The following is a 24,061-nucleotide window of genomic DNA, read 5'->3' as shown; positions in this document are numbered from 1 at the left end:
ATTTTGCAGGAATGGTAAAATCGGTTGAAAGCTAAATCCGGAATAAAAAGCTGAATTTTGTCACTGGAGTCGACTTAGCTGAGGACTGGAGTCGACTCCAGCTGAGTCAGCAAAATCTCGAAAGTCAGCCCATCGATTTTTGAGTCAGCAATTCAGACTGGAGTCGACTCTAGTGAATAGTTGAGTTGACTCAGGTAGCAGCGATAAAGTTTTATCAGCCACGACGATTGGAGTTGACTCAGATGAATAGTTGAGTCTGTTGGGTTGCAAGGGTGCAAACATAGTCTCACATCTAAAGTACATAAAAAAGATCATGGGGTTAAAAGGATGGAAAGTATCTCCATTGGTGTGAGACCTTTTGGGGAGAGCCCAAAAATAAAGCCATGAGGGCTTAGGCCCAAAGTGGACAATATCATACCATTGTGGAGATATTTTAATTCCATCGGTACTAACAAGTGGTATCAGAGCGAGACCGCTCTTCACTGGACTAACCGCCGGATGAGCCATGATCCAGATCTAACCATGTGGTTTGAACCTTAAACAAAGGAAGTGGGTGCTCCTGTGTCTGAATCAAGAGGACCAGACACCAGATGAGAAATCCTAGTAGGTCGGGTGGACTGATGACTTAGGATTTTATTAATTTTAAATCGATTTATTCTTGGGCTTTTACATGAAAATGATCATTTATTGAATCGATTTGACCATATTTGTCCCATATTGCATAATTTGAGGTTTGATTCTAATATTCATGATTTTATGGCAATTTTTGGCATTAATTTGATTTTTATTGATTTTAGGATTAAATCGGATCCGACTCGAGCTCAACCGGGTCAAATCAAATCAAATTTGTCAAATTGATCAAGCCAACATGGAGGGCATGACTTAGATCGAGCCCGATCAAAATCCCTGATTTTTTTGGAAATCCTAGACTGCCCTAAAGCCCAGATCAAGCCTGCACCGTTGAATCTGAAATTAAGGGTCCAGATCTGTTGATTAATCAGAGTATTTAAACTGAACTTAGGGAATGAACAGTGCGGCTGCGCCCACTGTTCATCTTCGTCCCGCGAGAAGACCCCTGTTCACCGACGTATCAAACGGCGTAGCCCCATCCACCCAATCTTCTTCCATTGCAATCCTTGTTCGAAGAGGAGTCCGAAACCGGCCAATTGGGAATATTCCGGCAACTGAGGAGGCTCGTCGGAGAGGGTTTTTCCAGCGGGCCGTTTCCTGTTTCTTCGTTTTTCCGGCCATCCACAGCAAAGTCCGGCACCGCATTCCTTGGAGGGGTTCTCCTAGGAGTGCACATCATTCCGGAATTGCCAGAAAATTAATCGGAGCACGGTGGAAGCAAGGAACTCAGTTTTCGCCAGCTTCAAGGCGACTGTGCAGCGTTTCGTTTGCTCTGGAAGGGTTTTTCAGGTTTCTCGAGCGCTGGCAGCTACCAAACTCCAACTGGAGACCACGTTGAAGACTCTTAATCGATCAGTGAAGCTGCTTGACACCCAGTTGAGGAGGAACAATCGGAGAAGGGATGAGATGGATGTTTAGTTTTTGATTTGCAGCCTCTGATAGTTTTTCTTCATTCTGATTTCTGAACATTTCATTAGAATCGAATTTTAAGCAACTTTGTGAATTGTGGTTAGCTGTGTTGAATTCAATTGGCTAGATTGATTCATTAGTTTGTGTAGTTGAGTTTTCTTAGCTTAAATACCTTGCATTGCCGTCTGTTTGAATTGTGGTAAGCTGTTTCTGATAATTTAGTACTGCTTGTGCCATTTTTCAGTTCCGTGCCAAAGTGAATCCCAATTATCAGATTTTGTGTTTGATAGGTCTAAGCTAGGTCTTAGCTGTTTCCTAAGCAAATTTAGATGCATGAAGGGCAAGTTAGGCTTGTTGTTTGAAAATCAAATTGTCTCCCTATTTTTAGTTCGATTTCTTTTTCTAGGTCTTTATTCTTTAGTTATTTTATAACATGGTATCAGAGCATTAGGGCTTATTGGTTTATTTTTGAAGGCGGTTTTATTGCTAGGAGTTTCTTCTCGGCGCCGATTTCTGTTCCTTCTTGGCGCCGACTTCTCTCCATCGCGAACGCGAGATTCCTCGGTTTCTCTCGCTCACGCGTGGCTGCTGGTGTAGAGATCGGAACGACAGCATCACCTCTCTGCTGTGTCGCCGCCTCCGCTATCATGCGTAGCCCGTCGCGCCGCCTCCGCTGTCGCATATAGACGGTCCAACCTAGTGCCGCCGCCCCGCTGTTCTGGAGACCTCTCCTAGCGCCGACCGTCCGCCTGAGAAGCCCCTGCGCCCCCTTCCCGGAGCGGCTTTGCCCTCCGAACCTCACGCTTCGAACTCCTGTAGTGTTCGTGTAGAGCAGACTCGTGACGTGCTGCCGCCGCCAGTCCAGAGGAGATAGATCAGCTTCGCTTCCTCCAGGGATCCTGTCTCCTTCTCCTTTTTTTCTGGCGCGACGCCTTCGTTGCTTGTCGCATCGCCTTCCACTGGTGGTATTCGACCCCAATATTGCGAGCTTGGGAGTTCTTTTCACGCCTTGTCTTCGAATCCACCAGGACTCGCGCCTCCCTCTGTGTGGTTCAGCACCACGACATCTTCTCACGAGACTGTCGAAACCCTAGCACCATCTCCTCCGCTGCGCCATCTTTTTCTCTCCTTGGCCTGCCACCGTCCGACCCGGTGCCTCTCTGCTCGCGAGTAACTGACGGCAGTCATCACCGATCGCCACAAACAGGTTCCTTCTTCGCCATCTCTCTGCTCCAGTCATCACCATCTCTCTGCTGCAGTTTGTTTTTCCCGCCACTTGTCCAGTTGGCACCACAAACAGGCAACTGCACATGTCCCAACCTAAGCTGCCTGAATTGCACAAATAGCTTGCTACGCTGCCTAAACACAAATACTTCCTCAAGATGCAAGAGCCTAGAAGTTGCTGGCCCAATNAGGCAAATGCTAAAGCCACAACGACATTGCAATGTAGGTTATCAAAAGAGCAACTGAGCAAGGTCGGACCATTTAATTCGGCCAAAGAACTGTGGGAGAAACTCATCGAACTGAACGAGGGATCAACCGAATCGAGACGAGCCAAGAAGGATCTTTTGGTGAGTCAACTACAATCCTTCGCGATGAGATCCAATGAGACAGTAAGTCAGATGCATGGAAGATTCAAAGAAATAGTAAATGGCCTCCATGTCATCGGAGAAAAGATCGAGAACCGCGATCTTGTAAGGTATGTATTACAAGCCTTCCCGAGAACCACTTTATGGGCATCGATGGTAGATGCGTATAAAGTGTCAAGGGATTTATCTGTTGTCAAATTGGATGAATTATTTTGTGAACTACAACTGCATGAACAAGCTAATATGGGCACGCAAGAGAAAGGTATAGCTTTGATTGCAGATAAGGAGAAAAAGAAGAAGAAGAAAGAAAAGGAGGAGTCATCAGAGTCTGATCAAGATTCTTCAGACAGTGATGAAGAATTAACATCAAAAGAAATGGCTCATTACGTGAAGAAAATGATGGGGAAAACCAAAAGATTTACCAAGAGGAACTTCAAGAAGACATTCACGCCATCTCAAGGTAATAGTCAAAGTTCAGGTTTTGGTACTGATGTCACTTGCTATGAGTGCAACAGGAAAGGACATATCAGGCCAAATTGTCCAAACCTGAAGAAGAACGATGAATCAAAAGATAAGAAGAAAAAGGACAAGAGCAAAGAAAGAGGTGATGGTGGCTCAAGCCAAATGGGATGACTCAAGCAGTGAGTTCTCATCAGATGATGAAGAAGCTTGCCACATCACGCGACATATGACGCTCATGGCACGAAGAGATGAATCGGATACCTCAAGCAATGAAGCATCATCATCATCAAGTGAAGACAAATCCTCCTCTAGCGAGGATGAGGTGACAACCCTAAATTAGATGTCACGAGTAGGGTTGCAAATTAGAATTTATAAATTTTTTCGAAAACCCACAATGAATTCAAATAAATGAAGTATAGGGGCCTCGAGTCGTGTTTTTCCAAGGACTAGTAGACAATTGCATGAATTGAGCTTTCGATGTCGCTCTTTTTGGGGTTTTCTATGAATATAAATGGGGGTTTTGGTGTTTTGGAACGAAATGCAAATTTAGAATTCGGTAAATGAATTAAAATGCAAATTTTATCATTTAAAATGGGAACGCTTGAAACTATGCATGAAACGATCTCTAAGTGCAATTCTTCGGAGTCTTCACGTCGGTCTCTTGTGTGTTTTGCTCGCTGCCCGACGTCTGAAAAGCCCGGAAAAACCCTCTCCGAACGAAACAGAGCTGTGCAGCGAGCTGTTTGAGATGGCAAAAACTGGATTCCTCAGCTTCCTTGTGCTCCGATGGTGTTGCTGTTGATACAAGGGAGCTCCACGATCCTAGGAGAACCCCTCCACGAAGCGCGGCTTCGGATTGTGCAGCAGAACGCCGGAAAATCGCCGAAAACAGAGGTGAACGGCTGAAACGCGCCGGAAAAACCCTCTCCGTCGCGCCCGTCCAGCTCGCCGGAAAATACCCAATCGGCCGGCGTTGGACTCCTCAAGGATCAAGGATTGCAATGGAATAGGTTTGGGAGGATGGGGCTGGCCGTGCGAGTACGTCGCCGAGCAGGGGAGGCGTCGCGGTCGCGGGGACGATGAACAGTGGCGGCAGCCACTGTTCATCGATTAAAGTTTGGTTTTATACCGCTGATTAATCAACGAATCTGGGCCGTTGATTTTGATCCAACGGTGCAGAACTTGATCTAGGCTTTAGGGCAGCTTAGGGTTTCCAAAAAATTCAGGGATTTTGATCGGGCTCGATCTAGTCATGTCCTCCATGTTGGCTTGATCAATTTGGCAAATTTGACTCGATTTGACCGCGGTTGAGCTCGAGTCGGGTCCGATTTAGCCCTAAAATCAATTAAAATCCAATTAATGCCAAAAATTCACCATTAAATCATAAAAATTATATCAAGCCTCAAATTATGCAATATAGGACAAATATGAAGTCAAATCGATTCATTTTATAATTTATTTTCATGTAAAAGCCCAAAAATAAATCGATTAAAAATTAATAAAACCCTAACTCATCAAATTCCCCCACACTTACCCTTGAGCGTCCCGCTCAAGTCAACAAAATAAACTAGGATTGTACCCCCTAGATCATCCTCAATCATGATTAGAAACAATTAAAAGAAAATTATCTAAGCTTGTAAAGTCTCAAAAACTTAAATCCATGGACTAACCCTTGTATTTGGTTAACCGCATAGTAAGTTTCACCCTTCATGACTAATTGAGAAAAATGCATCACACTGAATCTCACGAGGTTGTTTTCAATAGATAAATCAGTGGCTCTCACCCTAATTCTAATTCATGATCAAAAAGGAATGGAGCTCACTCAAGCAACTTAGGTTTCATGCATTTCCATAGGCTTGCTTGTTTTCTACTCTCCACTACCATTCATGATTTGGAATCCACATATACTAGGCTTATTGAAGACATGTAAAGGAATCATGAACTGAAATAAATGAAATAGGAATTTAGAAGTAAAATTTCAAGAGAAAAGAATTTCAAGAAAAGAGAGTAAATGAAGTGGAAGACATGGGTATAGTAAAATGCTATCAATGAACCCTTGCCCTTTTTCTGAAAGCTTTCTCTTGTATTCCATTTCTTTAAGTGTGTTTTTCAGATTCATGAAGCAATTCTGATCAAAACTCTTGAGGTTCCATTCCTTGATACAAACTCCTCTTCTTCTTCTTCTTTTCTTTTCTCTTCAACACCCAAATGTGCCATTTTTGCATTTTCCTTCGAATCAAGCCCAATTCTTTCACATTTAGATTTCACAAGAGATAAGAAATAGCATCCAATCATCAGAAATCAAAATTCAGTTCACATGAATCCGCAAATTCAATGTATCATTGGCACGTTTAAATCTGAAAATTACTGAAATTGAATCTGAAATTTGGCTTGTTCTCTCTTGTTTCTTGCTCTTTTGCTTCCATTCTTTTTGCATCATGAAGCTTGATTGATAATGCTAATATCCATGCAAAATTTTCATGAAATCCAGATTCGGATCAGTAGCAGAAAAATTATAGAACATGGCTGAAAATAAAGCTGAAAAACTGATTTTTTCTCAAAATGAAATCTTGCTTTTCTCTCTTGTTTCTTGCTCTTTTGCCTCCATTCTTTTTGCATCATGAAGCTTGATTGATAATGCTAATAGCCATGCAAAGTTCCATGAAATTCCAGATTCGGATCAGTCCCATAAAAATTGCTCAAAACCTTGGCTGAAAAAAAAAATGCAAAACTGGGTTTTCTGATTTTTTGCTTAGGAAGCAATGAATTTTTTTTCTTTTTTTTTTTTGTTTTTTTTTTCTGATGTTGCAGCAACAATTTGAAGACAACTAGACATCTGAATTTGTTGTTTAGAAAGTGAACTGAAATGGAGTAGGTTCCCATGTGGTTCCTCAACCGATCAAATTCTTGAAACTCTCTTGATACATTCATCTCATTTCTTTTTTTCTTTTTTTTTTTTTTTCTGTTTTTTTTTTTTTTTTCTGATTTTTTTTCCATTTCGAATCTGAATTTGTAGCCATGATTATCACACATTCCAATCCCACTTCTTCAATTGCTTTGCAAATGATTTGTTGAAGGAAATCCAAGCAAAACATTCCCAACTTCAAAGCTCCATCATTTTTTTTTTTTCTTGGATTTCTTTTTCTTCTTTTCTTTTTCTTTGTTTTGTTTGATTTCAAACTGACCATTTGGCATGCTGAATTCTTTGCTTTCAACTCAATGCATTTCTAACAAATATAGATCAATCAATTTCCCTTGAAACCGATCCATAAGAAGCTTCAAAAATCAAAATTGGCACACAAATTCTTTGTTTTGGCACAATATGGGCATGCTTGATTTTCAAGTGGTTTACAAGCTTCCATTCTTCACACAATTTGAATCCTTCCTTTTCATCCATCATTTCTGAACATTTCTGTAACATTCTTTGTGCTCTCAAATCCGGCCATGAAACCAAATTATTAGTGCCCAAATCCGGCCACTAAGCAATTCAACTTCTTGTTTTTCACTTCATCATCTCTCATCAATAGAAAATTCTCAAAATTACTCCTCAACTCCATTACATTGCAAACATGACTCAATGCATTCTGATATCAACTCATTTCCATCTCAATTCAGCAATTCAAAAGCAAAGAAACCAATGAGAGGTTAAAAACAACTCATGTGAACCTTTGTTAAGGGATGTTGGCACTTGATCTTTAATTTTCTTGCAAGAAATTCTCAACTTCATATATCATCACAAAAATCATCATAACATCATAACAATGAAACTCTCAAGTGCTCTACTTGAAATTCTCTTTTTCACATTGCTTTTAATCAAAATTGGCACAAAACCTCCAACTTTTGGCACACTTCTCACTTTTCTTCTCAAAAAAAAAAAATTTTTCTTTCAAAATTTCAAACCTCCTCCCCCACACTTAAATCTTTGACCGTCTCGGGCAAAGGAACATTAATAACATTCAAAAATACCCATGTCCAAGAAAGCATGAAAATTGAATCGAAAATGGGGAAGAAAAATTTCAAAGAAAAATGGATAAACATGGATAAAGCATGGAATTGTATGGTTTATGGGGGGAAATTTTTAAACCTAAATAAATGTGGACCCATCATAGATATTGTAGCCTTGAAAGAAAACAAGCAAGTTCTAGTGTGGCAATCACCTAAGTGCATCACACAAAATGGCTAACCTCACTAGGTATAAAAATCGCATTTTCTCAAGTTCATCAATCTAGGTTCCATTACTAAGGGTCATGCAAGCATTCAAAAGTGTTCATCCATGGATTTAATTCCTAGAATAATCAATCAAATTTAATTCTCTTTCAAGAGCTTCTAACATGATGTAAAGAAATCCTAGGGGGTACACTTTCAAGGTTCTTATTCCCTACCCTAAACCATGCATGCAATGGTATTTTTTTTTTAAAATGCTCATGAAAATGAAACTTATTACTGATTTAAACTGAAAATGCAAAATAAAAAAACAAGCATGGTATTAACAATGAAAATAAAGTGAAAGTTGGAACAAACTCCCCTGAATCCTGGCGGTTGTAGAAGATTCAGTAATAAAATCCACGCCGGTAATGGAATGGATCGGGGAGAGGTAAGCATCTTCATAATATGGCCATGAATGTGCTGAGTTGCTTTCTTAAAATTCTTCACCTCCTTGAATGGTGTCTCAGGTGGTCGGAGGACTCAGATTCAGATGGAGCATCCACTTGGGAAGCTCGATTGTTGCTTGAATTGTTGTTGCCTTTTTCAGCATTAATGGAGACTCTATCAACCGTGGAAGTGCACAATCTGATGTTTCGAATAAATCTGCAAGGCCAAAAATAGAACCAATCTTCCACACGCATGTGGAGTAAGAAAGAGCAGAAATAGTAATATCAAACTGTGTAGGGCATGCATAAAGAAATGAATCACATCCAACAAAATCAAAAATTGGTACCTCTATGACATTTTCTGAATGATGGGCATGAATAATATCCATGGATGAATAGGAGGTACCTGAAGCATGGCAAATACTGGAGTGATCACAAATAAGCCCTAATTCCTGATTATGTGGCTCCACAACTTCATCCTCCTCAGATGAGGTTTCCTGCTCTAACTCAAGGGAATGTATACTAAAAGGAAGTGATTCTTGGGGTATTGCCTCCATGCAATCCCCTACACTCCTACATCTATCCTCAAAATCCTCTGATACCTCAATCACTAATGGTGGTCCCTGGGGCTCAGTGCAATCCCCTACACCCATTTGAACATCTTCAACTGCTATTGCATCAGAAATAGGCTCTATATCATCTTCCTCAGTAACCAATGCATCCTCCAAACTAAACTCAACCCGTGACACTGTAAAATCCATTTCGGGGCTGATTTGTGTGGAGAAGGAGTTGCTGAAATTTCTTCATGAAATTCTGATTCTTGAGTGCTTGATCTTTGAGCTTGTATTTGGTTCATGCTATTTACAAGTTGTTCAAGTTGCCTCTCAAGATTTTGCAAGGTTGTAGCAGCCCTTTGTTGAGATTGCATCATCTCCTCTAGCCTTTGTTGTTGTTGAATAAACTCAATAGAATTTTCATATTCATCTTGGTTTGAGTATGAGTTTTGCTGATCTTGAAAATAGATGGGCTGCTGAATTTGATTACAAATCTGTCCGCTTTGAGAAAATGATGATTGACATTGATTTTGGGCTTGAAAAGAAGCATTTTGATGCTGAAAATTCCCTTGAAAATTCCATGAATGTTGCTGAAAATTATTTCCTTGAAAATTTTGATTTTGGGGCTGCTGAAAATTGCTTGAAAATTGTTGAAAATTCTGATTTTGGAAGCTTTGAATGGGCTCCTCAAAATTTTGAAATGGTTGCTGAAATTGTTGTTGAAATTGAGGCTGTGAATACTGAAATTGGGGCTGAAAATTGTTGTAATTTTGTTGAAACTGCCCACTCTGAAAATTCTGGTTCTGAGGTTGAAATTGTTGATCCACATGTGGAAAACCTTGATATGGCTCCTGCAAATAAAAATTTTGTTGTTCAGATTGTTGATAAGATGGTTGTTGATAAAAAGAATTTCCATACATCTTAGAAACCAACAATGATCAAAGCAACAATAAAGGAAATTATTCATAAGCTCAAATCAAACAATTCCTACTAGTTATTCCCCGGCAACGGCGCCAAAATTTGACAACCCTAGATTTGCTATGTGTCACGAGTAGGGTTGCAAATTAGAATTTATAAATTTTATCGAAAACCCACGATAAATTCAAATAAATGAAGTATAGGGGCCTCGAGTCGTGTTTTTCCAAGGACTAGTAGAAAATTGTTTAATTCGAGCTTATCGTGTCGTTCTTTTTGGGTTTTCTAATAAAAATGGGGGTTTTGGTGTTTTTGAAATGAAATGTAAATTTAAATTTGAAAATAAATGAAAAAATGCAATTGAAATTAAACCTAAAATTCTAACCTAAATGAAACCTAAACAAATTCAAAACAAATAAAATTATAAACTAAAAAAGAATAGCTCAATGAAATGAAAATCTAACTAATTGGCAAATGTTAAAAATGCAATAACCTAATTAAATGAATGTAACAATAAAAACAAAACTTAAACTAAACTAAAACTAAACTAACAAAACTAAATGGCAACCTACAAAAAAAGCAAACTTGGCACGATACAGTGCAAGCAAAATGGCACGGAACAGTGCATTAAAAAAGTTTCAAAAATCATGAATAAAAGAGGCACGAGAAAGTGAAAACTAAAACACAAACTTAAAAGCATTGAAAATCTAAAAGCAAAAAGCTAAACTAAAATAGTCAAACATTAACTAAAACAGCAAACAACTAAACAAGAAATTTGCAAAAAAACAATTAACAGAAAACAAAAAATTTCAGAAACAGAAATTTCAGAAAAAGAAAATGAAAATTCAGAAATGCAGAAACGAAAGACAAAACATCCTCCTCCCTTCTCCGATTGTTCTCCTCAGCTGGGTGTCAATCAAGCTTTTGAATCTGATCTTCAATCCTTTGGAGTCTTCCACGTCGGTCTCTTGTGTGGTTTGCTCGCTGCCCAGAACCATGAAAAGCCCGGAAAAACCCTCTCCGGAACGAAACAGAGCTTGTGCAGTAGCTTTTTCAGCTGGCAAAAACTGGATTCCTTGCTTCTCTCTTGCTCCGATGATGCTGCTGTTGATACAAGGAAAGCTCCACGATCCTAGGAGAACCCCTCCACGAAGCGCGAGCTCGGATTGTGCAGCAGGATGGCCGGAAAACGCAAAAACAGAGGTTGAACGCCGCCGGAGAAACCCTCGCCGTCGCGCCCGTCCAGCTGCCGGAATATACCCAATCGGCCGGCGTTGGACTCCTCAAGGATCAAGGATCACAATGGAATAGGTTTGGGAGGACGGGGCTGGCCGTGCGCGTACGTCGCCGAGCAGAGCATGGCTCGCGGTCGCGGGGACGAAGATGAACAGTGGCGGCGCAGCCACTGTTCATCGATTAAGGTTTTGGTTTTATACCGCTGATTAATCAATTGATCTCAGGCCGTTGATTTTGAATCCAACGGTGCAGACTTGATCTAGGGCTTTAGGGCAGTCTTAGGGTTTCCAAAAAATTGTGAGGGATTTTGATCGGGCTCGATCTAGAGTCATGTCCTCCATGTTGGCTTGATCAATTTGGCAAATTTGACTTGATTTGACCGCGGTTGAGCTCGAGTTGGGTCCGATTTAGCCCTAAAATCAATTAAAATCCAATTAATGCCAAAAATTCACCATTAAATCATAAAAATTATATCAAGCCTCAAATTATGCAATATAGGACAAATATGATCAAATCGATTCAATTTATAATTTATTTTCATGTAAAAGCCCAAAAATAAATCGATTAAAAATCAATAAAACCCTAACTCATCAAAGTTCAACAGGTCTGGAGGACCTGATTGGCACAAGGTAAATTCTCCCGAGTTGAATGGATGAGAATGTATTCCTAATAAAGGAGACAGTAGGCGTCGGTCTAACTTAAGGTTCACTAAAAATCTGAAGTCAAAATCAAACAGTTTGAAAAACTATTATTTTTCTGTTATATTTTATATTTTGGACTAACTTGTAATGCAAGAAAGGTGAGGCTGGAATTTTATGTTATGGGCGCCCTTATTTGGATCCAAGCGATCAAACAGTTCATGTGCCCAAATTGGTTCCATGCGACCAAACGTCAGCGGAACGGGCCAACGAGGCAGATGAGGTGGTAAAGTTCCAATGGTCATGACACCTCAGCCTTTAGACACCCGAAAGGTTTCAGGCGTCTAGATCCGGATAAGGCGTTGCAGAGTCAAAGTTGATTCAGAAACCTCTACGTCAACATCTAGGTGTCCGGAAGGGATGTAGGCGTTCGAAAGATGCCAAGTCAACGTCGAAAGTGGATCGACGGGGTGACGTGGAGGTGCTCAGAAAGGCTTCTAGGCGCCCAGATCAGTTTATATAAGTAGCCTCGAGGGGGAACCCTAGAAGCATTTGAATATAACTCAACGACGACCGTCTACATGAAATTCTTTCATCTGGAACACTGTTGTCACGTCGAGGAGTTGCAACAAAATCTACACATTCATTACTACTCTATCAGTAAAATTACTCATTGCTTTTGTACTTAAAGTTTTAGGTCAGTATACATGTTATCGATCTTAATTGATTTTGTAAAAGTGGCTAACTCTCTTTCGTAAGAGGGGAGTTATTTAGTAGATTGTCCATCAGAAACGATCACTAATCGTGGACATTGGAGTAATAGTCTGTGGCTGTGAACCAAGTAAAATTACCAACCATGTCACTTGTGTTCTTTTTCGCTGCGAGTTCTGATTTATTTACGCAAGTTACATGAGTTTTTTGAAAAGAGTAAAAACACCAAGAAGTGTTATTCACCCCTCCTCTAGCGCTCCTAAACGATCCTATAATTGGTATCAGAGCGAAGGGTGCTCAATCTTAGTGCAATCACTGATTGAGCGATTTTTTGAGTTTTAACTGCTTTTGCTCTAATTTTCGTCTTATTATTTCTTCCATACTACTAATTCAAGACCAAGTCTTGGTACATCTTATTTTTTTGTTATTGTGTGTGTAAGATTTTATAGCCCATCAAGAAGGCTACAGCACCGCCAGACCACCTTTGTTCTCCCCGGAAGACTTCATCTACTGGAAAGGTAGAATGGAGTACCTCCTTAAGACGCAGATGTATATGTGGATTGTAATCCAGACAGGATTTATAATCCTCATAGACAACGACGGCATGCCGCAATGGTGTGAAAAGTGGGACGCAGTCACAAAGCAGAAGATCGAAGCCGATACCAAAGCAACTCAGGCGCTTCAGTGTGGATTGACCAAAGAAGAGCTCAACCGAGTTGGTTCGTTCATAAGCGCTAAAGACTTTTGGTGCAATCTTGCCCCAAGTATCATTTGGTTTTAATGTTTGGCTAAATGAGTTTAAGTTAGGCAATGTTGGTGATCTAACATGTGTGAATTGAGTAAACAGGAAAGTCCAGGTTTGAAGTCTTGGCAAATGGTGAAGTCCCGGAGGTGCGACCTCTTGGCAAATGGTGAAGTCCCGGAGGTGCGACCTCTTGGCAAAAGGAAGACTTAGCATGACGAAGCTGATGGAAACATCTCAAGCAAGTGCAAGGATGAGGAGCCGTGGGCTCGAAAGCATCCAAAAAGGGCACGAGGCTTGTGGAAGATGTTTGAAGGCGTGAGTCTAGGCTAAGGGATGAAGAAGGAAGCTGAAAGGTGAGTTTCAGCTTCATCAGTCGACTGGGATGATATCAGTCGACTGGTGTCCTGATCCAAAACACACAGAAAGTTTAGTCGAGTGAAAAGTAGAGACCAGTCGACTGACCAGTCGACTGATCAGTCGACTGGGTAAGTCCCAGTCGACTGGTATTCGAACGTTGGGGCTGACAGCTGGAGAAATAATGCAATCTACAGTAGCCGTTGGAGCCCACCAGTCGACTGGTCCTGAGACAGTCGACTGGTATCGCGAAAATATAAAAAGACAGATTCAAGATTGGAGACGCAAGTGTTTTTTCTTTTTCATCTTTGTAAGATCTTCAAGCTTTGTCAATCTCTCAAACTCTTCCTCCAAACTTCTCTATACATTTGTAAGAGGAAGAGATCAAGTGTTAAGGTTTCTCCACCTTCAAAGTTGCTTTGAGAAGGAGAAAGTTCATAGTGAAAAGTTTTGGTGGTGTGTGTGGATCCTTGGATTAGTCACCTCGAGGAGGTGGATACCAAGTAAATCAAGGGGTTAGCATTGCTTTTATTATTTTTAATCTTATTTTTGTTTTTGTCTTGTGCTTCCGCTAACAATATTGTAGGCAAGATCAAAAGTAGCTATTCACCCCCCCCCTCTAGCAAACGCAACGGTCCCAACAAGTGGTATCAGAGCAAGGTTAGCTTCGGAAGAACTCACCCTCAACCGGAGCATCTAGATGGCGTTTCAAGAGGGATATAGCACCACACGACCTCCATACTTCGATGGCAATGATTTTGCCTATTGGAAAGGTAGGATGGAATATTATCTGATGAATGATATTGAAAATTGGTTTAGTGTTGTAGATGGATTCGAAAAACCAAAGGATGCACTTGGAGCACCTCTTCCTACCAAGGATTGGTCAAAGGAAATATGCAAGAAGGCTCAAGCAAATGCCAAAGCCACAACCACCTTGCAATGTGGACTCTCCAAAGAGCAATTGAGTAAGGTTGGACCTTTCAATTCGGCCAAAGAGCTTTGGGAGAAGCTCATTGAATTGAATGAAGGGTCAAGTGAATCTAGAAGAGCCAAGAGGGATCTCTTGGTTGGACAACTTCAAACCTTCAACATGAAGCCAAATGAGACCGTAAGCCAAATGCATGGAAGGTTCAAAGAAATAGTGAATGGACTTCATGTGATAGGTGAGAAGATAGACAACCGAGATTTAGTAAGGTATGTACTTCAAGCTTTTCCTAGAACCACTTTATGGGCATCAATGGTTGATGCGTATAAAGTCTCTAGGGATCTTTCAATTGTAAAACTTGATGAGTTATTTTGTGAATTTGAGCTACATGAACAAGCTAATATTTCTTCCAAAGAGAAAGGTATAGCTTTGGTTGTAGAAAAGAAGGAGAAGAAGAAGAAGAAGAAGGAAAAGGAGGAGCCTTCATCTGAGTCCGATCAAGAATCCTCGGATAGCGATGAGGAAATGTCGGCAAAGGAGGTTGCTCACTATGTCAAGAAAATGATGGGAAAATCAAGAAGATTCACAAGGAGGGATGTAAAGAAGATGTTTACATCATCAAGAGGTAAAAATAATCAAAGTTCAAATTTTAATCCTAACGTTACGTGCTATGAGTGCAACAAGAAGGGGCACATCAAGACAAATTGTCCGGAGTTGAAGAAGAAAGAGGAGAAGGAAAGGAAAAAGAAGGAGAAAAAGAAGAAGGAAGTTATGGTGGCCCAAGCCACATGGGATACATCAAGTAGCGATTCATCGGATGATGAAGAAGAGCTATGCCACATCACTAGACACATGACACTGATGGCACGTGAAAGTGACCAAGAGACTTCAAGTGAGGAGGAAGCATCAAGTAGCGACGAATCTTCATCAAGTGAAGATGAGGTAATGGATTCTGCTAAAGAAAAATTTCTTTATAAAACTATTGCATATCTTAAAAATGCTTTGGTTAAGTCGAAGTCTAAGGTTAAGGCATTAAAGGAGGAACTTAGGACCATTAGGAACAATGCATGTGAATCTAGTGACTCAAGTGAAATTAATGAGGAAAATGCAAAGTTGAAGGATGAAGTCATTGATTTAAGGAAATGCTTAGAAAAATTTTCAAATGGATCTAAAAACCTTGATATGATCCTAAATAGTCAAAGAGCGGTTTACAATAAGGCCGGAATAGGATACAAACCTAAAGAGGTTGCCTACATTTCTCTAGTAGGAAGACAAGGGTCACCTAGCAAACAAGTCATTAAGGGAAAGGTAAAGCAAGCATGGGTCCCTAAGAAATATTTACAAAATGTTAGTGGATCAAGCTTTTGGGTACCAAAGAGTGATGTGTTTCATGTTGTATAGGTAAGAGATGAAACAAACTTGCTTGCAAAATTTCATCATTTTTTAAATTTTATGAAATTAATAGGGCATTTCTGAAGTTCATCTCAAAATGCTGAATTGAGCTGATACTTGGTACCAGTCGACTGTGATAGGTACCAGGTACCAGTCGACTCTCGCTCGACTCCCACTCGACCAATCTTTCTGTGAGATTTTTCTACACGGGACAGTCGACTGAGTCAGACTCAGTCGACTGGTGAGTCTGATAAGGCTGAAACTCTGTGGTTTCGGCCGTATCTTGGTCATTTAGGTATCCTATGACTTACTACTCCTTGAAAAATGCTCTGGGGAGCATTGTTCATTATAAAGGTCAATGGGATTGATCACATGTATTTTGGGCTCGATGTTGTTACTTTTGTTGATTCTAACGCACAATTGAAGTTTATGTTTGAACTTCTACTTCTTATTCTCATGGTTCAAGGTTCCTCTAGATTTTGAGACTTTCCAAAGACATTGTTGGTGCAATGGTCTAGGGGGAGTAGGACTTTAAATTGTTGGTGCAATGGTTTTAGGGGGAGTAGGTTTTTAGTGGGAGTGTCCCCTCAAAGGACAACTTTCTTATTACCTATTCCAAGGGGATGAGGTTCTTGCTTGGATATTTATCCTGACTCTTGTTCATTTCTGCCTCCTGTATGGAAATGTTGCCTTTTTGGTGTGTGTCAAAAAAGGGGGAGAAATGAGTTTGGTTTAAGTTAGAACCTACATGTCTTATGCTTCTATTATCCATGCTTATACTCTTATGCTTCATGCTTCATGATTATGCTTTTTGCTGAAATTATGTCTTATCATGTTAAAGACCTAACTTAAATAAGTTTTTGTCAAACATCAAAAAGGGGGAGATTGTTGGTGCAATCTTGCCCCAAGTATCATTTGGTTTTAATGTTTGGCTAAATGAGTTTAAGTTAGGCAATGTTGGTGATCTAACATGTGTGAATTGAGTAAACAGGAAAGTCCAGGTTTGAAGTCTTGGCAAATGGTGAAGTCCCGGAGGTGCGACCTCTTGGCAAATGGTGAAGTCCCGGAGGTGCGACCTCTTGGCAAAAGGAAGACTTAGCATGACAAAGCTGATGGAAACATCTCAAGCAAGTGCAAGGATGAGGAGTTGTGGGCTCAAAAGCATCCAAAAAGGGCACGAGGCTTGTGGAAGATGTTTGAAGGCATGAGTCTAGGCTAAGGGATGAAGAAGGAAGCTGAAAGGTGAGTTTCAGCTTCATCAGTCGACTGGGATGATATCAGTCGACTGGTGTCCTAATCCAAAACACACAGAAAGATTAGTCGAGTGAAAAAGAGACCAGTCGACTGATCAGTCGACTGGGTAAGTCATCAGTCGACTGGTATTCGAACGTTGGGGCTGACAGCTGGAGAAATAATGCAATCTACAGTAGCCGTTGGAGCCCACCAGTCGACTGGTCCTGAGACAGTCGACTGGTATCGCGAAAATATAAAAAGACAGATTCAAGATTGGAGACGCAAGAAGTGTTTTCATTTTCTCATCTTTGTAAGATCTTCAAGTTTTGTCTTTCAAATTCTTCCTCCAAACTTCTCTATACATTTGTAAGAGGAAGAGATCAAGTGTTAAGGTTTCTCCACCTTCAAAGTTGCTTTGAGAAGGAGAAAGTTCATAGTGAAAAATTTTGGTGGTGTGTGTGGATCCTTGGATTAGTCACCTCGAGGAGGTGGATACCAAGTAAATCAAGGGGTTAGCATTGCTTTATTGGTTTTAATCTTATTTTTGTTTTGTCTTGTGCTTCCGCTAACAAATTGTAGGCAAGATCAAAAAGTTGCTATTCACCCCCTCTAGCAAACGCAACGGTCCCAACAGCCGGACCATGAGAAATGGTAGGGGAGCTTCCAGTGGTCCTTTGTTTGAGGGGGGGATTGTTGGGTTGCAAGGGTGCAAACATAGTCCCACATCTAAATCACAAAGAGTGCAAGTCATGGGTTTAAAAAGAAGACTCCAGATCACCTTTTGGGAGAGCCCAAGATCAAAACTCTTAGGCCCAAAGTGGACAATATCATGATTGGAGATGAAGCAAACACAAGCTTCCTAGTTCTCCCTGCTCAAGAAGAACTCACAGAACCGAACCAGACATGGAATCAAACACCAAATGCAATTCAAACCACGAATTCGTATCCGATTTAGAACGGTCAAATAGCTTCGTAAGTATAAAGAAGTTGTATGTAATTATTTATTATTTAACTAAGAAACTGGTTAAGTCCAGTGTCTAAGTTGATTCTCTCTAAAAAAGAGATAATACTCTTTAAAGAGAAGTCAATATCAAATCATCAACTGAAAATGTTCAGGTTGATCATCTCTACGTATTCCTTCAAGTCTTGTAAGACTTAGAAGAAATTAAAGAATAATAGCAGACAATAACTCGAAGCCCTACGTATTCCATCAAGTCTTGTAAGACTTAGAAGAAATTAAAGAATAATAGCAGACAATAACTCCAAGCACTTTAGAGCAGACAATAAGATCTTTTGTGAAATTTGGAAAGGTTTAGTCTTCATAGTAATTTTAACTCTTTTAGAAGTTGAAATGTAAAAGCATAGAGCATGGGGTTTTGAGAAGTACAGTGGAGTGTTTTTTCTTATGAAAATTGATCAATATATATCATTTAATTGTTTTGGACAAAATTATTAAATTAACCTAAAGAACTATAAAAAATCAATGTCAAGATGGTCCAAAATTGCAACTTGAAATTTACAGGTGTTAAGATGGGTTGAAAATTATTTTTGTAGGAATGACAGATAATAAACGTAAATAGATAAAAACGAAGAAGAAATAAATACAATGTTGGACTCTCTGTTTTAAGATTATTTACTTATCAAAAATAAATAAAAATTACTGAATTTAAAAATTATTGAATTTATAATTTAGACATATTTAGTCTGTCGAGATGAGCTTCCTGTTGACTTGATCAAGCTAGTAAAGTCAAGCCGAGAAGGTCGAGTCAGAGGTTGGATTGCTGAGTTGGATAGGCTGAGTTTGCAGAGAAGACTAAGCTGATTAGGAAAGTCAAGTTGTTAGAGAAGGCCGAGCTGATTGGGAAGGTTGAGGTAGCAAACAGGAAGTCCGAGCTGTCGAGTTGAGAACTGGGGAGGTCGGGTAGGGAGGCTGAGCATTGAGTCCGAACAAAGAGGCTGACATACCGAGCAAGAAAGCTTAACAGGGAAGTAGTATTGTCAAGCAGAGAGGCAGGGCATAGGAAGCATAGTTGCTAAGTAGGAAGACAAGATTATCAAGTAGGTAGTAGGGTTGTTGAGTAGGGAGATAGGACTACTAGGTAGGAAAAAGGATTGTCGTACAGAGGAGCTGCTAGGTAGGGAGGATGAATATGGAGCTATCATTCTATTCACTAGTTCACTGCTCTGCTTCTGCAACAATTGGTGATTAATGGTCCGATTGTCTATAGGTAAATCAAGAAACTTAGTTGGTCACGACGCAGGACGGTCATTGATGTGTCTGGATTCGAACCCTTGTCCTCTTACAAATCTGTGCATCGTAACCATTAATATGCCCATTTTACTAGCTCTGTTCTAACAATTGATGATTAATGGTTTGATTGTTATAGGTAGTTGTAAAACGGTCATTAATGTGTCCGATCGACTGTTTTAAGTCTGTCATTAATATGCCCATTTTATATTTAAGTATAAAAAAATTCATTTGAGTGGTAAAACATTAATCGGGTCACTTGGGGTAAAACGTTAATAGATCTCTAAATTTGCACCTCCACTATGAGCACACAAGTAAGAAAAAACCTCTTATTTATACAAAGTTTTTTTAAAAAAGGTTATTTTTATCAATTGGATTATTGCGCTATTTGGGAGTGGGCGTCAGCGGGTGCGGGCAACAACCAGGCTTGGCCATAAAAATTTTTAAAACAGGGAATAAATTTAGCAAAAAACGTATAAAAAAATGGAGGCATTTTTAATATTTGCTTTTTTTTAGCATCTCTATTTACTTCCTCTCATCTTTATTTTATTTTATTTTTTTGCTTATTTATTAGCATCGCCTAATGGAATAACATTTCATAAGCTAAAGAGAGGAAGATAGCGTCATGGAATTTTGAAAAGAAAAGAAAAGAAATTGCATCAACTAAATTTTTAAAAATTTACCAATAATCAAAATGACAAAAAAAAATCACTTTGAATAGATTCAGAGCTACACCTCCCCTCTATGCTCATTAGTAACAACATCCCTCCATCTAGCACTACCTTCACTCGTTGCATTTCTAGATCATGTAAAATTTCAGATCTCACTTTACAAGCATATTTTGATGAAGAACACTCCAAAAATTGACTCATATCATCAGTGTACTTTGAGGCAGAGAGCAAGTAACAATCCACAGTATCATTTTTCCAGGAAACTTAAACTTCCCCTTGATGGCCGGAGTTACGAGTCTCTTTTGTGCTAACTGCTGCCTTTCTCGGTTTCTTCGATGCAAAAATGGTCAAATAAACATCAAAATCCAGTTAGAATGAAGTACTCCACACAGCACCATCTCCTTCACCACACCTTTCATGGACACCCTTTATCTTCTCCACAGATTTGCATATGCCACTACAACTCCAGTCAAATGATGCAATGCAAACATTTCCGGCCTGCGCTTTCCACTCGCAGTCTGAAGAAAAAGTTAACAAAGAACCATGAAGAAGCATAAGTGTCATGATAAGATAGCTTATAGACAACTGCAAAAGAGCAACTCCTAACCCGGTGGAGTTCCACAGCACATGTTCCTCTCATCGATGTATTCGACTTCCAGCCCAATGAACCATGAACCTAGTGATACATCTTCATTGGCATACTTGTGCAGTATCGGTCTGGCATCAGCAACTTTAACAGTAAGAACCCTGTGCAACTGAAGCAAGCAACCAGGAAGACAATCATAGATCACCCTTACTGGTTAATTGATATGTATGTGGCCAGATCTTTTGAGATAGCATAAATCTGGCCAGTAGCATGGCGAAAGTACTTGTTTCCATCTTCTCCGAATTTCCAGTATTCAGGTTCATGGTACCTCACATTTCTGGGATTCATAATTAGCAATCAATAGAAGCATTTTGCAGTCATTGCTTTAAGGATTCATAGGGTCACAAGAGATTTAAGAAACAAGAATATTACTTATCAAAAAGCACTGGCCCAGACTTCATACACCCTATGTAGGTTCTCGGTTTTGATCTATGTCGAGCAAGGGTTGTGGCCAGCATACCTCCATTTCATAATATTATCAAATTGAATCAATATACATAGATTCTATAAAGAAACAGAGCTTGGAATTTCTAATCGAGTACTATAATTTGCACCTAGATTCACATGAACATCATCATCAACCTTGACATAGAAATCAGCATCCCATATTGCAACAACAGTGGAAAAGAATATTTTTGTTTTAGCAGACAGTTCATGGTAACCTTCAACGTGATCCTGCATACGAAGCACTAGAAATGCAGTTAAAACAAACAATGTACAAAAAACATGGCAATTGTAGTGTGAAATTTTAAAGTCCAAATGGCGTATCAATTCAGGCAGCAGTGCAGCACAAATAATCTGCAAACACCATGGCAATCTAAAATCCTGGGATAACATGCTTTACCAGCCTGAGAAAGTCATGGTGCTGAGCTTCCTCTGAATCAATAGCTTTATCCAGAATACTGTGAGATGTAGCACTGTGAAAAAAGAAGTGGTTTTAGGTTTTTAGTGACCAACAACATTATCACCTGGATTTTGTATAATTCATAATGCTAGTCCAAAACAAGAAACATTATGAAGATGAAACACAATCAACAGTAGAAGTCAATATTTGCTCGTGGCTTTTAACAAGATTGAAAAGCAATAAAATAACAAGTTAAAGACTATATGCGAATAATAATTTCCCGATCTTTTGAATCACTAAATTATGTTATATAGATTTCCTCTACTCCTCATGCTTTCAACTCTAGACAATTTTATTTAACATCTATTGTCTCCATGAACATATCCAAATCATTTCAACTTATTTCCTCATATTATCAACAAAATATTAAACTTATCTTTCACAGAAGCATATATAAGATACATTCATAAAGTTATAGTAGGTTTCATTTGGTTTGTTAGGTAATTTCTAAACCACCTTTCTATATGGAAAATAGAACAATTTTAGCTGCTCAGCAATATGACTATTTCATGGGAACAAATTAATGACAATATTTTCCCCTTAAAAAAGGTGTCTAACACTGTATTAATGAATACATAAACATCTATAAAAGAAATATTTGCATGGACTTTCATTGCAGTGTATGTTCCACTAGAAGCATTAACCTACTTTTACACAAAGCAACACTTAAACAATTCATGAAAATCAAGGGCAGCATCCACATACCAAATCATAGTTAAAATGTTTTAGTCTCATGCTTTCTGCATTTGGAAGCAAAGCTCAGTTAAGACAGGTATATGAGATTCACTGGGCATGACACTATACTAGAAAGATGGATCTAACAATAATGTATTTATTATATAATCAGGTTCAACAGTTATGGTAATGGACATACTGTAAAAGGAGAGAGCGCAAGGGGATAAAAAAAGAAAAACGATGAGAAAATACCAGCAATTTATGCCCAAATTTATGGAACAGGAATCAAAAGTAACAGCAAGAAGAAGGGGCTTCACTTACCTATGGCCAATTGTAAACCGAACAACAATTCCTTTTTCTTGTTCTAGATGTTGGAGCTTTCCACCTAATTAGAAGTAAAAAAGAGAAACAAGTAGATATTTAAGAGATAAGACTACTTAATCACAACATTACCAGCACAGTCCAAAACAAGTTAAGTTGAAAAAGAAGAAATCACTCGTCTAATCTACCTTGCGGCATCCATGTGGCTCTGACCGAGTCCCTTCTCTTCCTGCTGCTAAATGCTGTATTTATCCCAATCACCACGAAAGCCTTCTTCCTCTTCTCAGTCAAAGCTTCTGTCGATGATGAACCATCCCTGCCGATCAACTCCCTCGAGTTCCTCTTCGCAGCCAACTCCATCTGCAGCGTGGATATCGCCTTGTCCAAAGATCTAATATTCGACATATCCTACAAGCTTTAGTTCATCTTTTCCTCAAAAATAAAACCCTCAAAAGTTATAATATGCATGCAAATCCCATGAGATTCAGGTAGAGTACGCACTGGATGACCTCATGTGTTCTGCTCACTTCACCCATTACATCCTTATCTTCCGCATGCTTCTGCACTCAAGTTGCAATTTTTAGCCATCTAAACGCCGAAATCCAACAATTTAACAAGCAAGCAAAACAGACTCTTTTAGTGGTACAATCTTCAGAGATGATCTGGAGCTCCTGTTCCTGCCGCCGGCTACTCGAGACGACCGGGTTGTTTGCATCTGGGAATGCCCAAAACCTAATCGCAGCCGAAACCCCCCGCCATTTCAATCGAATCAAAATAAGATCTTTAACACAAAAAAAGCCAAAGGAAAAAAAATGTAAAACTTTAATCTAACTTGTCAGTGAGAAGCATTCCTAGAGAGAAGCTGCAGACGCAAAGAATGACCATCCATCGTGGCGACACTCTCCGATCGCAACCGCCTCCAGCGCCGCCGCCGCCGCCGCTCCTCCCCCGCATCTCAGTCTCTGCCTCGGAGCTTCTCGAGCTCAAACAAACTAGATTTGATGAAATGAACACTAAGAATTTGCCGTCTCAATTGGAATTCAGCCGATCGATTCGAGACGGAGGCTTGAGAGAGAAAGGGGAGTGGGATCACGAGGGATTTTGTCGCGGCATGGCCGCATTCACGTCTATTGATTTGAAGCGTTTCGACAGAAGCGAGCCGGCAACGTAAATACGACTCATGTCTGTTCTCTATCACAGTGCTGGATTTGACAAATTTCCCTACCTTCTACTTCATTCCCGTTTAAACCGGAACCCACGGGGCTTGATGCTGTGGCAGCTCCCTGCTTTCATAACCAACTCAGGTAGACGAACGGGTGCGAACGAATCAGTAAGCAAATCTCCATTTTAATATTCTCGTTGGTGCATTAATGTCACTCATTCTTGTACCTTTTCATGTATTAGTCCCCTAAGTGCGGACATGTATGCCATAGGTAGGTTATGCGTGGGTTATTTGCTGCGAGTAATATAAGTTTAATTATTAAATTTTGTAATCTATTGCAGGGGTTTGTGTTCATTCCAGTTCCGATCAAACCATTGGAGCAGGATTTGAAAAATTTGGTAGCCACCCCTTTATTCTAAAAAATTATGTTAGGATTGTTTACTTTTTAGGAAATTATATTAGGGTTGTCAAACTATTTAGGAAACTTTATCAAGATTATAAAAACTATAAAAGAAGGCAAGGGACGATGATTATAAGACATCTGATGAT

At 39.7% G+C, this 24,061-nt stretch overlaps 1 protein-coding gene across 1 annotated transcript; it reads right to left on the bottom strand.

Moving 5' to 3' along the window:
• Positions 1–19,828: 19,828 nt before the first annotated feature.
• Positions 19,829–23,462, bottom strand: LOC141831478 (beta-1,3-galactosyltransferase 7-like). The gene is made up of 11 exons (XM_074718837.1): positions 23,183–23,462; positions 22,983–23,082; positions 22,852–22,910; positions 22,539–22,741; positions 22,351–22,414; positions 21,295–21,367; positions 21,005–21,125; positions 20,823–20,910; positions 20,602–20,727; positions 20,412–20,521; positions 19,829–20,322 (listed from the first exon to the last, which is right to left on the bottom strand). The coding sequence occupies exons 1-11, from the start codon at positions 23,302–23,304 to the stop codon at positions 20,174–20,176; spliced, it is 1,215 nt and encodes a 404-aa protein (XP_074574938.1). The 5' UTR covers positions 23,305–23,462; the 3' UTR covers positions 19,829–20,173.
• Positions 23,463–24,061: the final 599 nt, after the last annotated feature.

This window comes from Curcuma longa, chromosome 7, assembly GCF_044706935.1.
Source record: "Curcuma longa cultivar G26 ecotype Majalengka, Jawa Barat chromosome 7, ITB_CL_G26_1.1, whole genome shotgun sequence".
NCBI classification, from domain to species: domain Eukaryota; kingdom Viridiplantae; phylum Streptophyta; class Magnoliopsida; order Zingiberales; family Zingiberaceae; genus Curcuma; species Curcuma longa.
This window is presented reverse-complemented; position numbering and strand designations above follow the sequence as displayed.